The sequence below is a fragment of the Stegodyphus dumicola genome, chromosome 1 (assembly GCF_044657685.1).
Source record: "Stegodyphus dumicola isolate Sdum_Otavi_A_Nest chromosome 1, ASM4465768v1".
In the NCBI taxonomy this organism is placed as follows: domain Eukaryota; kingdom Metazoa; phylum Arthropoda; class Arachnida; order Araneae; family Eresidae; genus Stegodyphus; species Stegodyphus dumicola.
This window is the reverse complement of record NC_140768.1, coordinates 165009525-165025025: the sequence shown is the minus strand read 5'-3', so window position 1 is coordinate 165025025 and position 15501 is coordinate 165009525. Positions and strand designations below refer to the sequence as shown.

The 15501-nt window shown below is 32.0% G+C and overlaps 1 protein-coding gene across 5 annotated transcripts in view; it reads right to left on the bottom strand.

Moving 5' to 3' along the window:
* Positions 1 to 7939: 7939 nt before the first annotated feature.
* Slmap (Sarcolemma associated protein) overlaps positions 7940 to 15501 on the bottom strand; it is a 213729-nt gene continuing 206167 nt past the window's right edge. For all 5 annotated transcript variants that reach the window (XM_085822917.1, XM_085822927.1, XM_085822929.1 and 2 more), the window contains one exon: positions 7940 to 8337. In XM_085822917.1, the coding sequence (XP_085679043.1) occupies positions 8233 to 8337 (105 nt within the window). In that variant the 3' untranslated portion in view covers positions 7940 to 8232. The remainder of the gene's footprint in view (positions 8338 to 15501) is intronic.

Sequence of the window (15501 nt, the reverse complement as noted above, 5' to 3'; positions counted from 1 at the left end):
AATACTACATTTGGCCAACAACGATGCGCATTAGATTCGCGTAAATACGGTACTACAAATTAGGAACACTAAGCAATGCTTCACATACACACACACATACAGTGTCTCACAAAAGTGATGGGACACTTGTGCTTTACAAAAGCAAATTGTAGTAAAATAAATTTAAAAAAACATGTAAAAATTTTTTTGTGGGTGTGTTTCATACTTAAATTTAGTAACAATTACTACATAACATACATTTTCTCAAAATATCAATTTGATAAAAATACAATTGTTTAGAACGGAGCAAAAAATGGCTCACATAAGTGATGGGACACTTACTTTTCCATCAAATATTTATCCAAAAAATTTACTTTATAAAAGGTTTTAATAATTTGTTTGATTTCCTTTTACTTTTAAAACATGATTTAAAAGTAAAATTCTTTGAATGGATTCGACTAATTTTTTTGTGATTTCTGGAGTGATTTTACCCCATTCTTCTTGAAGCACCGATTTTAATTGTTGTTTTGAAGAAATGGTGTGTTTGCGAAATTCTTCCCTGGGTTTTCTTCACACCAAGATTCTACCGTCAGAATCAAATATATTAAATTTACTCTCATCAGCAAATATAACTTCGTTCCAGTAATCAGAATTCTTATTTATGTTGGATTTTGTGAAAGCCAGTCTGAGGTTTCTATTCTTTTCACTCACGAAGAATTTTTTCCTGGCTGCTCTACCGTGATATCCAGCAGATCGAATTACTCTTCCAATAGTCTCAGGATTAACAATTACTCCATATAATGCTTGTAAATCAGCAGCGACTTTGGAAGCACTCATTCTTGGATTTTTTTTAATATTTTGAACGATAATTCGCTTTAGTCCATTGGATAGCTTTGATGGTCGGCCAGGTCTCTGTATCCTGAATCATATGATTCTTTTTATATCGTTTAATGATATTAAAAACTGTTGAATGACTCAGGTTAACGGTTTCAGCAGTTTCTATAATAGAATTTCCACGTTCAATATGCAAATTAATAACTAATTCTCGAATTTCAGGCAAAATTTCTTTTCGTTTAGCATTCATGGCTGCACAGAGATAAAAAACACAAAAATTCCAAAACAAACTGGAGAGAAATACTGCAGACGATTGCGATAAATTATTGCCAATTGCTTTTGAGTAAAAATAAAAACCCAAAAAAATATTTTTATTGCTTACTTCAGACGATTTTTGTTGCATAGTATGAAGTAGTATCTAATGGTGTCCCATCACTTATGTGAACCATTTTTTGCTCCGTTCTAAACAATTGTATTTTTATTAAATTAATATTTTGAGAAAATGTATGTGATGTAATAATTGTTACTAAATTTAAGTATGAAACACACCCACAAAAAATTTTTACATGTTTTTTAATTTATTTTATTACAGTTTCCTTTTGTAAAGTACAAGTGTCCCATCACTTTTGTGAGACACTGTATTATCAAAGAACTCATATTATCAAGTGCGATTACGATTGCAAACACTACGTATTTATAATAATGAGGTAAAAGTTACTTATAGGGTCAAAGTTTACAGTTCTGCTACTGTTGAGTAGATCGTCGGGCTATCGATATATATCGTAAGTTGGAAAGCATTATAAACATATCAAAACCAAAAAATTAAAAATACAATTTAAATGAAAAATGATGTCTTAAATATAATTCACAATTAAAACAACAATACAAATTTAAAATACACAAACGATATGTTAAACATTGCATATAAAATACGTTACATTACAGCTCGTCATCACACATTATCTCATTTTCCTTTGTACACATCGATCCGTATTCGCCCGAAAAACATCAAAGCTCGGTGTCCATGTACACATCCATCTATTTCCACCTTAAAAATATCAGAGAATTGCACAACCTCGGCATTGTGCACTACATTGGCTCTGCCCATGTACACATCGATCTATTTTCACTTAAAAAACATCCTAGAACTGCTCAAACTAGGCATTGCGCACTACATTGGCTTTGCCCATGTACACATCGATCTATTTTCACTTAAAAAAACATCCTAGAATTGCACAAACTAGGCACCGCGCACAACCTCGGCATTGGGCACTACATTGGCTTTGCCCATGTACACATCGATCTATTTTCACTTAAAAAAACATCCTAGAATTGCACAAACTAGGCACCGCGCACAACCTCGGCATTGCGCACTGCATTGGCTTTGCCCATGTATATAGCGATCTCTTTTTACTTAAAAATCAGAAATTGAATAAACTCTGCATTGCTCATATACTAAGAAATCTGCTTTCACTTAAAAGAAATCGGAGAATTGCAGAAATTCGCGCATAAGCAACTCCATTGATTCGCGTTGGGAAAAAAAAAAAAAAAGTTTCTAGAAAAATTGAGCTTACTACAGGCGAATCAAGATCCTAGCCTAATTGATTTCTCAGCCATACATTTCTTGCAAATACTACCATTCGATGACTTTTTCTGACTAACTAACTAGCATGGTATCTTACATTTTTCACAGAAAACATTATCCTTCAATAATCGACAATCCATCAAAAATCCTCTAAAAAGTTCATTCTCTATTGTTAATTCATACATAAAATATCTGTTTCCAAAATTTTACGCTTGTTTAAAAACTCCCACCTTAAATTTTCCTTTATAATCTCTTGATATTTAATTACAACATCACTAACAGCAGTTTTAGAGCAAGCAATAACTAAACGCAAAAATATCACCTCAAGTAGCCAAAAATATATATACAAGATAGTATTCACGGTATTTGAGCGTTAAACAATTGCCAATAACAGTGTTACAAATTGTGTATTTAGATATTAATTTTAGAAGAATTCTAATTTAAAATGTTGTATTTCCTCCTGCAACGCAGCGTGAGACAAATTTTAAGAGAAATCTATACCGGAAAAGTAAGAATACAGGGCACGTGCATTAAACTTTGAGTAAACAAATATGTCGGTAATTTGTATTGAAATTGAATAAATGTAACTGACTAAATTAGCTGTAACCGTAATTCCATCCTCTTGTTTACATTGCGTTTGGCGTATAGTATGGGTTACCAGATCATATCATTTATCGCCTCTCTTGGCGATATTTTTTTGTTTAAAATTCCAGGTGGGCAATACTAAAGCTGTGCCTTAAATACTTGCTTGAGATGATTCAGTAACAGAAGAAATTAAGAAGAAGTGGAGGACTATGTGTAAAGAAATTCAAAACATAAATTCAATTCGTATTCCTAGAAATGTTCTTTTATCCAAATCTTTGAAGATTACACTGCATGGATTTTGTGACACAGTGGAGAAAGGTTATGGTGTGGTTATTTATGTTAGGTCATCTAATCACTCAACTATTTGTGTAAAACTATTCATAATAAAAACTCGAGCTGCTTCCACTAAACAAATTTCAATTCCATGATCCTGCCTTATTAACATGCTTAATACAAGCAGTTGTAAGTGCATTACAAGTGGAAATTCATTCTATACATGCATGAAGTGATTCAGATATTTTATTACCTTGGCTAATATTTCAACCGAATCGATGACAAATCTTTGTAGCCAATAGATACAGCCGAAAACTGGAATCACATTCAAAGGAGAATTCAGCTGATTGTATGTCAGGCGGACTTTATTTGATAGTTCATAAACTTTGGTGAAACGGCCCAGAGTGGTTAAACTCAAGAGAAATTCCATTTCCCCCCAAAATTTGAAATTTAAGGAAGTATTGAAAGAACATAAACACTCTTCATGTGCTGTTGGAGTAGGCCTAGAAGAGTTACATGCTATTTCAAAGCTATCACCCTTTCTAAAACTGCAGGGTGATAGTGCAGTGTCTAAGATTTAACAAGAATGCCAAACTGCTATTAGAAGAAATTTGAGATTTCTAACTATGAAAGAGTTGGAATACAGCATTGTTGTGTTAAATGCAAGCAGTAAGTTTTGCTCCCGAGCTTAAATGCATTAAATCAGAGAAATCATTACCCACACATTCTCAGTTATCCTTTTTATAGATAATGATGGTTTACCCCAAGTTTTGAGAGTTGGTGGTATGTTACAAAATGCTAACTTAAAATTCTGCCAGAAGCATCCAATTATTTTAGCCAACAAACAAGTTCTAATAAAATATATTGTACAATATTTTCATAGGAAATATTCACACATTGAATCTCAATCACTGCTACATCATCTAGAGCGAGTCTTTTCACCGTTAAATGGTAAATCACTTGGCAGAAAATTTGTGCATAGTTCATTAGATGTATTTCTTGTTTCAAGGCTGAGCCAAATGGTACAAATCAACTCTTAGGTAATTTACCTTGGGATCGAGTGAATCAAAATTATAATTTTAATTATCCATGTGTTGATTTTTGTGGTCCTTTATCATAAAAAAACACCAAAGAAAAGGTGCTTATAATAAAATTTATGTTGGTATTTCCATTTGTTTTCTAACTTGTGCCATACACTTAGAACTGATTACAGATCTTTCATCTAAATCTTCTGCTGGTACCTTAAAGAGATTCTTTTCTGGACATGGGGAAAAGTAGCAAATTATTTAATGATAAGGTTAAAACATTTATTATAGCTCACAATGAAATAAAGAAATTTTACAGCATTATTAAAAAGCCAAACAAGATATTAATTAGATATCTAGCTACAGAAGGTATTGGATGGAATTTTTTTCCTTCCTGAACCCCGACTTTTAGAAGACTGTAGGAAGTTGGGTGAAGGTTTTCAAGTATCAATTAAAATGCTGCGTGAGTAATGCAAACTTAATTTTGTAAGAGTTTCTTATGGTGGCAAATCAGATTGAGGGAATACTTTTGTTGTCCTATTTTGTCTCTGACAGCAGATAAAGATGATTTTGAAGTGCTAATGCCTGCATATATTTTTTCATAAGTTGTTTAATCCCCGAGAAAGATTTTAGTACTCTGACAGATAATAGACTTTCTCATTGGCTTGGGTAATAAAACTGATTCAACTCATTTGGAAAAACAAGGTCATATACTTATTTAAACCATTTACAACAGAGAAGTAAAAGAATATATTCACAAAGAATGCGAAATTAGAAGCTTTATAGCTATCATTAAGGAAGATAATATGCCAGTTTGTAGCAGGTTACTGGAAAGAGTGGTAGATGTTTTTCCAGGAGATACCAACAAAATACGAATAGCAAATATGAAGATGAAACATGGCATATTCAAAAGTGTTTTGAAGATTAGCATTTTACCAATTGAGGATAATGTTAGAAAATCTGTTAAACTTTTATGCTTATGTGTAGTTCTAAACTGCTTTGTGATTAATCATATCTAATTGATTTTTTCTTTTTATTGAACTTAGTAAGTTCAAGGGGGTATGTTATGTCATAAGTAATGAAATTATGAGATTTTTTAAACTCATATATGGCTATGAAGATGTAATGAAGAGGTCAAGGACAGAGCCTCCAGTGAAGTAGTTGAGAGTGAGATAGGGGCTGCCAAGAATTATGTTAAGGTGGAGTACTGGAGTAAAGTCTGCAGCTCTCAAGGTGGTAAGTTGCAATGATAAAAATTGTGAAGTGCAGTACAAGAGCCCTTGCATCCTGCAAAAATTCATTTTCGAACCAGCATGCATACAATGAAACAATGGCTATCTAAATGAAATACAGTTTGCAATATAATATAATTTGAATAGACTTGAATAAAAAAATCACAGTAAATTATACATTTCAGGAAAACAATAAACAAAGGAATAAAATTTAGGTGAGAAAAATGGAAGAACCTGGGACCCCCTACAATCAGCATTCAGTGATCTTATTTACTCAGCCATTGTTCAGCACTATCACAAGTTGTGATAATGTTTTTGGTAATATATTGTGAACCAAAAGGACAGTCAACAGTCAATGGTGAAAACAAAAAATTTTATGTTAACAATATTTATACTGTCATATTCTGAAATCCGGAAAAAAGTACTGCATTAATATTTATTGATTACCAAATGAAACATTACTTCTGGCTAATTCTTAGCCAGTGATGATTTAATTCAAAGTGTAAAGGAAAACAGGTTGAAATCATTTTTCATGCCTTTCAGAATTATTCCTCGAATACATTTGTTTTCTGATCAAGAAAGATTTTATTTGAAAATTTTCTTATTTGCTTATGCATAAAAAATTAAAATAAATTTACTTCAATGGACATAATATTTTTATACTGCAGACAATTGTACACTATAAACTTTTTTCACCATGCTATAATAAGTATGAAACTGATAAAAACTAAATATTTTGAACACTCTTCTGATTTTATATTTCATATAAACTAGGTACTTAACTTCTCTACATAAAACTAGATTTTAAAACAATTTGTTTACTAAAATCATTGTCAAATATGCTTAAAAAATTAAATTTGTAACACTTTACATGATCAGGATTGTGTAAAACTAGTCAGGGGAAAAATCACTTTACAAGTCTTCAACAATTATAGCTGTAGGGTATTTAATAGCGAATGAACTGAATATTTAAAAAAATGCAGAATTTAAGTTTGCTACACCTGTAATCCATGTAGTGTAATTAAAAATACCTATGATTTTTAAGTGAGGTATATTTATAAAATAACTTTCCAGCTATTACAGGTTGCATAAGTTCAAACAGGAAATTGGATGATAATGCAAGAGCTTTCTGGTTCCATGCTTTTTGTTCCACGTTCTTAGTTATCAGTAAGAATGACTTTGTTGTCAGTAAGAATATTGATCATAAATGGACTGAACATTTATGAAGGACCTGAGGAATGAAGAAAGGAGGTGACTGTCTGTGCCAGGATGACCAAAGACATCTCAGATAAGTTACAAATGAGAACAATCAATGACTTGAGGCAGTTGCAGGATTTGGACTTTGATGTGGACGTTGTGGCCATCAGAAAGGCATACAATTCAGCTGAACCCCGGATTAAGTAGTAAAAATTTCCTTTCAATTGTACAGCATATCTCATTATGATATCTCTTCACCTCAGTTGAGAATTTTAACAAACAACATTCTTGATGTGCTTGGACCTTTTTGAGAACACTGCTAAACTCTGTAAGTAGATACAGTGAAAAGTCGTTAATCTGGACCTCGAAGCTACAAACTTTCTGCACATGCGTCAACGCATCGCATGCACATAATACCTTTACGCATGCGCGTTTAATGTATAATGGACGGTATAAACTAAGCTAAAATTTTCTAATTCAGTTAATGTTGCAGATTGCGTTGTTCTTTAATCTTCTAATTGGATTCGGCTTATTATTTTTTGCAGACTGTTAGAGCAATTTTATAAAAGTAAGCTTGAACTTTCGATCATGTCAAAAAGAATTTCCGATTCTGGAGCTGCCAAAGGATCTACAAAGCGAAAGCAAGTTTCGATATCCATCAAACAAAAAGTGGAATTACTTCAAAAAAATGGATAAAAACATATCCTTTGTTTCTCTAACCATTCTGAAATCTGTTTATCAATTTCACGCTGCCCTGCGGGGAGGGGGAGATGTCACGGCACGCAATGAACTGGAAATTGATCTGTCAGCACTATCCTTATCTTCAGAGCAGATTACAATATTACAAAATATTCCAGAAAACATTTCAAGACTTATCACCAAACAATGTAACACTTTTGGCTACCAAAAACCATTTTTTAGTAATATTATGGTTTTTCAGATATAATTTAGCAGCTTATTTTCACAGGCTGAACATACTCAGATATATATACTAATGCTTACAAAATTTTCGTCAAATTATCCCTGTTTTGCTTGAAAACACTTGCCATTTATTACACACACATTTCTTACATTTAGGATCAGCCAATACACTGCTTTATGCAACATTATATTTAATATAGAGTAGACTTATAATAAAATACAATTTTTCAAGGAACAGTTTAAAATACTTTTTGAATTGTGAATCTAATAACTGTTTTATTAATAAAAACAGTTAAGAAAACTATACATTTTTAAACATAATACATTTTTATTCAAAGTTGATCAAATAAATTTTACTTCACTGTACAAATGACATGTCGATAAAATATTACAGTACACTAATTACAAATAAGCAAAAGCAAATTATAAACAATCTAATAAAAATTACTCATATCGGCATCCAGAAAGGAAAACAAAATAAACACTACTCCTCATTTTCATTTAATTTTAAGCCAGTTCTATTTCGACAGTTGCAAACAGTCTTATATAATTCCGCTGTTCCTTCACAGCTAAGGCATCTGGGTCTTCAGGTAGTTCAATATTAAATTTGGTCGGACGTGGCAGTGAGATGCGCCAGAGTTGGATAAAATGCCAACATCATGGCAATAGCAAGAATCATTAATGGTATGACTGAACACACTGATACCTAATTGAATAAACAAATCAAATAAGCAGAGAAATAGCAGTACAATTCAAGTAACAAAAAGACATATATATATATATATATATATATATATATATATATATTATATATTTGCATTAAAATAATAGGTAGTTAATAATGCTTAATTTACTTCTTACAAAGTAAACTATTCAACTAAACATTGTTTAAAACTAATTTTGTTAATTCTGCAAACATAATTCAATTTCATGTATCATTTTCTAGCATTCTATGATGTAATTTCACAAGATGACTCACAGCTTAATTGAAATGTCAGCACTTTCTAAATCATGAGAAACTCCAAGGCAAATTCTATATCATTAATTATTATAATAGGTTTTTCAAATATGCAGTCCCATGATTTTGTAACTTAGAGAACAATTATACTGTACCTTTAATAAAATTTTAAAAAATTGGGGAGAAAAAAAATCCACTTCTTATCTGTCAAAATTATATCAAGAAGAAATCTTTTATGACTTAAAAAATTACAAAGAATCTTACTGAAATATCTCACTCATTCATGCATGTATACTAAAATCAAGACTTTCTGAAGTTTAACAAAATGCAATACAGTACATTGAGATTCGATAAGAACAAAAGCAAAACTGGAGAAGACAAGGCCAAATGGCTAATTTATTAGAACAGTCAGATTAAATTATTCTTGCTCTCATCAGGGAGATGGACAAAAATAATTCAATTTTCCCTTTTATCTAAAGGGTAGCCAGATCAATGTTTCTGATACTATGTAATTCTTAAACTGCAAAAGCAAATTATAAACAATTGCATAGAACCTTCTCCTATGTGATAAAAAATTCAAAAATATTAAACAAAGTATTTACTTCAAAAAGAGGAATACAGTCAAAAGTCGTTAATTCGGACACCTATAATTTGGAATGATCTATAATCCAGATCTCAAAGCTACAAACTTTCTGTGCATGCACATAGGCATTTACGCGTGTGCATAAGACCTTTACGGCTGCGAATATGCGTGTGCGCATGCACATAATACGTTTACGCATGCGCGTTTAATGTATAACGGACGGTATAAGCTAAGCTAAAATTATCTAATTCAGTTAATGTTGCAGATTGCGTTGTTCCTTAATCTTCTAATTGGATCCAGCTTATTATTTTTTCCAGACTGTTAGAGCAATTTTATAAAAGTAAGCTTGAACTTTCGATTATGTCAAATAGAATTTCCGATATATATTTACTAATATGTAAAGGATCTACAAAGTGGAAGTATGTTTCGAAATCCGAAATCTGTTTATTAATTTCACGCTGCCCTACGGGGGAGGGGGGAACGTCACGGCACGCAATGAACTGGAAATTGATCTGTCAGCACTATCCTTATCTTCAGGGCAGATGTTTTTATTTTATTTGGCTTATAAATTCTTACCAAATGTAGTATTTCATCTCAATGTACTCCGTCTTTGCTATGATTTAAATCAAGTTCCTCGTCATTATAATAAGCGTCTGAAAGTGAAGAAAGTGACACAGAGGTTATTGAAAACGAAAAAATTTCGATTGACAAATTAGTCGGTATTCTCGATACAGCAATCATAGGACTTAAACAGCGGAACTTTGTAACTAAACAAGAAATTATGTCTGTTTAATAGAACTAAAGAGAATGTATTATCACGTGAAACGAAGCAACTTAAACAACTTACATTGAAAGAAATGTTTAATAAAATAAACAAATAAATATTAAGCTTTTTCTTTTTGTAGATTTTGATACCCTTTAGATCATAATTGTTCTTTATTTCATAAATTACGGTTTTTATATTTTTAATTTTGTAATTTCTGCATGCCATCTTACCAGATTTAAACTGATGATCTATAATCTGGAATCGCCAAAGTCCCGACGAGTCCGGATTAACGACTTTTGACTGTATAAGTAAACTCTAAAAAAGATGCAAAATTGGATAGAAAGTGTACATTCTACCACATTTCAGCAGTCTCCCATTACTAAAACACCAAATAAGTTAAAAAAAAAAAAAAAAAAAAAAAAAAAAAAAAAAAAAAAAAGACAAGCATAATGAAAACTTCTAATGATTCCAAACTGCTAAAAGATAGAGGTCAAGAAAATATCACAGGTTATAACTTTATGGGCACTATTTGTATTACCAAAGCATTCATTTACATGTGCATATACACGACACAGTGAACTCACGTCATATACAGTCAAAAGTCGTTAATCCGGACTCGTCGGGACTTCGGCGATTCCGGATTATCGATTTTTCCGGATTATAGATCATCAGTTTAAATCTTGTAAGATGGCATGCAGAAATTCTAAAATTAAAAATATGAAACCATAATTTATGAAATAAAGAACAATTATGATCTAAAGGGTATCAAAATTTTCAAAAAGAAAAAGTTTAATATTTATTTGTTTACTTAAATAAACATTTCTTTCAATGTTAAGTTGTTTAAGTTTTGCTTCGTTTCATGTGATAATACTTTCTCTTTAATTCTATTAAACAGACATAATTTCTTGTTCAGTTACAAAGTTCCGCTGTTCAAGTCCTATAATTGCTGTGTCAAGAACACCGACTAATTTGTCAATCGAAATTTTTTCGTTTTCAATAACCTCTGTTACTTTTCTTTGCAATTGGAAGCAAATTATAATGACGAGGAACTTGTTTTAAATCATATCAAAGACGGAGCATATCGAGATGAAATACTACATTTGGTAAGGAATTATAAGCCAAATAAAATAAAAACATCTGATCTTCAATTATAAGCCAAATAAAATAAAAACATCTGCCCTGAAGATAAGGATAGTGCTGACAGATCAACTTCCAATTCATTATGCGCCCGCCGCGCCGCGTTTCCCCCGCCGAGCAGCGTGAAATTGATAAACAGATTTCGGATTTCAAAACATACTTTCGCTTTAGATCCTTTACATATTAACAAATATATATCGGAAATTCTATTTGATATAAGAGCAATTAATTCGGAGATTCCGGATTAGGGTTTTTTCCGGATTATAGATCATCAATTTAAATCTGGCAAGATAGCATGCAGAAATTATACAATTAAAAATATGAAACCATAATTTATGAAATAAAGAGCAATTATGATCTAATGGGTATCAAAATTTACAATAGGAAAGCTTAATATTTATTTGTTTACTTTATTAAACATTTCTTTCAATGTAAGTTGTTTAAGTTGCTTCGATTTTTGTGCTAATACTTTCTCTTTAATTCTATAAAGAGACATAATTTCTTGTTCTGTTACAAAGTTCCACTGTTCAAGTCCTGTAATTGCTGTGTCGAGAATACCGACTAACTTGTCAATTGAAATTTTTTTGTTTTCAATAACCTCTCTGCGACTTTCTTTACTATCGGAAGCACAGCACGCATGCGTATCGGAAGTGCGCATGTGTAAAGCATACAAAAAAAAGTTTGTGGCTTTGAGGTCCGGATTATAGATCATTCCAGATAATGAACTTTGTACTGTATATAAATTCATAAGCAACTTGACTCAACTACACTAGAGTGAAAAGAGCAGCACTGAGCGAAAGAGGCTTTGAATAAGTCCTTGAGGAATGGCAGCCCATCCTTCCTCCACATAGCCTAAGTTCATCTGGTGTACCGGCAAATAGGACATGCCGTCATGGGAGATCTCTAATCATTCACTAGACTTATTTGACAGGCTATAGATCTTGAAAACGGACAGGCTAGGGCAATAATGCAATATGATGGATTAAGAAGAAATTACTTGATTAATGAAGAATTCACTTGATTATTGCACCCAATGTGTGGTAGTGCATTGCCCCGTTGAAATATTACTGCAGGAAAGCGCTGAACATAAGGAAGGAAAACAGGCTGCAAAACCCCAGGGATATACTGTTAGTTGTTTAAGTGGACCAATAATGCATACTAGGGGGGTGCGGGAGTTAAACCCAATACCACCCCATATTATAACATTAGTTGCAGGACATTTATTTATGATGATGCAAAACACATCATATGAGCAGTCTTTCTCTTCAATGTCTCCAAACTCTAATGCAACCATCGTTGTGCTGCAAGCAGAAGTGTGATTTTTCAGAAAACATGCTGTTCGGATGCCCATCTCCCTTGTTCAGCGCACCATAGCAAATGCAAATGCCTGTAGTTAACCGCTTGCCTGATTATCCAGAGTTATCTCGGGCTCCTATATATTTCAGTTAATTATTATACCGAGAAAATTTGGGCGAAGCAGAATTTGTTAGTACGATTTGTTTTATCACGGTTTTCCTCGGCCTGGAGGAAATGAAAGGAAATATTCAGCTTTGATTGGCAGTTTGCCAAGTTTTGTTGGTTGCGCGGTTCTTTTGACGGGACTGGTCACGTGTTTCCCTATTGTATAGTATACGTCGGCTTGTGGTTTAGTAATGAATAAAGAAGGATACTTACATCGAAAAAAAAAAAAGTAAAATAATGTCGATGATGCATAATAGCAAAAGTGATGATTTTTCAGATAGTGATTATGAAGAGGTGGGAAAAAAAATATTAAAAAAAAAAAAAAAAATCAAATCCAATGAGATAGTGTACTCTGTGCTCCCGTAAAAGAAATTCCATCGGTGAGCCAGTAAGAAAAGAGACCAGATACCATTGTACAGAATGTCAGGCATCATTTTATGTTCTCCCCTCTGTCAAAAATTATCATACAAAGACTAATATTTAATTTTTTTTTCGTTTGTCCGAGATAACTCGGGATAGTAAACTAATATTAAAACTAAATGCTTTTACACCTTCAAAAAATTAAAAATTCAACTTAAAATCTGCATATTTTGATTTGTTTCATTTCATTGTATTTAATAGTAAAATTAAAAAATGTGATGATTTTTTGCAATTTTTTTTCAAAAAAAAAGGGGGGGGGCAAGGGAAGCAGTTAAAAAGGCAAGTGAAACAATCGATATCTAATGGACAGTCCACTGTACTGTACACGGAATTAAACTGTTTATGCACATACCAACTGTTGTGTTACAGACTGCATTCATTGTGATATGGTTGTGGATGTGATAATGTGCTTCATCAGTGCCATGTGCATAATATGCTCATCTCCGCTTGGAGTGGTGCAACTAGGCATTTTATTACTCCTGTCCATCAGTCGTTCCCTCCTGCATTAACTGATTCCATATTGCATGACTTGCCAATTTCCTGGAAGGATAATTTGCAATCTCTGTATGCAACGATGCTTCCTCAGTCGAACTCAGAAGTGACCTCAAATGATGCTCATGTTTTCTAAGAGGCATAATGAAGCTGCACTCACAAAACATCATCATCTATCCATTCATGCTATTCAAAATGGCATTTTTTTCTTTCTTTATGTACGGATTGTAAGGAGTGCTGGAATTGCCCATGATGTACACATGTGCTGAAATTGTAATCACTTGCATATTCTATTATAGTATACATGATGCAAGTTTCATACTGCTTGGATGTTTTCTTCATGCTGTTGCATTTTGGAAGGTGAGCAGTTTATTATTCCATTGACATTTTAAAACACAATTGAAGGCTTAAGAATTAAACACCCCAAAAAATGTTTAATTATATAAAGCCACATAGTGAGGTGATTTCTAAATTATATTACTTATGTTTGCAAAAATATCGAGGAGGGGAACAGGCTAGAATAGTTATATTTTTATTAATTTAATGATAATTTTTATACTTTAATTTCTTTCCTCCTGTACTGCCTCAATATACATGCTATATTTATCCTTTTATTTTTTTCATTTTTAATTCCTTAATAATTAAATATAAAAGATATCATTAAATTATACGTCCTTCATGTTTTTATTTTGTTGCATTACAACATCTTTTTTTTTATTAGATGAAAAGAGTACACATATACTATATTTTTAATTTTATTTAATTTGCTAAACATATACTCATTACATTATACCTACTTTTATTCGAGGATGATCATATATAATGCAATTTATTTAACATGTTTACTGCCATTGGACATATGCATATTTTGAGCCCCAGATGTTTAAGATGAGTTATCTTTATGACTTTTACCATGCATTGCTAATGAATGTGCATTCGGGCCGTTGAATACTATTGAGCTGCAAATAATTTTTACATGCATCACCACAGAAAGATAAAAAAGTGTAAAAGTAATTGAAAAAATGATAGAAGAATAAACAAATACGAGTGATTCAAAATGGAAAACTTTTCTAGCAATTGAGATACTGACAGAAATCACACTCACTTTTTAGTTTATTCCAATAGAATAATAAGGTCAGAACACTTCTTGTTAAAAACGTTTTGTATTATTTTACAAATTAATGATTCAATTATATTTTATTTTTCTCTGCCAATTCATATTTATTGTTTTTAACCTCAGGTTCCCAGTATGTATAATTTACAGATATTTGCTATGAGAACATCTATAATTGGCAGTATAAATCTAATGGACAAACATTAGTATAAATCTAGCAGGCTTCCACGGCCAGAATGCTGTCACAAGTAATAAATCATCTGTATTTTTTACAGCAACAGTTCTCAAACTTTTTTTGCTTGTGGAAATAAATGTTCTAGTCACTGTGAAGGCAGCTATTGGTCTTCACATAGAACCGAAAACTCTACTTAAGTGGTACACTTAAGCAGTGATATGCATTGTAATATCACTGTCATTGTTGTATAAAGATCGACGTTAGCAGTTTCCAAACTTCGCTTGCAAAGCTCTCCTCAGAATCAATTTCTGTCGTGGAGATCCTTAGGTGCCTACTTTAAAAGTTAACAGCATTTAGAAATAGTGTTAGGATGATGAAGATAATATAAATAGTAAAGGAATGTAAAGAATCAAAATAACCACATAATTCAGAGTAATGAAATTTTTAAAACTTTGAAATTTGCAGTAATAATAAAAATCTTGGTTTATACTCAACTACCAAGCAATAGCCATGATTTAGTCAAAACTCTGCCACACAGAAAAATTATTTCAAAGATATAAATCACACCATTAACATCAAGACATATTATTCATGACAACAATAATAAAAAAGATATATATAATAAACACAGCTCCTTCAGTTTAATCACTATATCCTCTTCAACTAGAAAACACTATTTGCTATTCAAACTTTTTATCATTCCTTACAGAAAATTTACCAACTAAAGTGCATTGTAGGGAAACAGGCCTCACTTAAGACAGAAT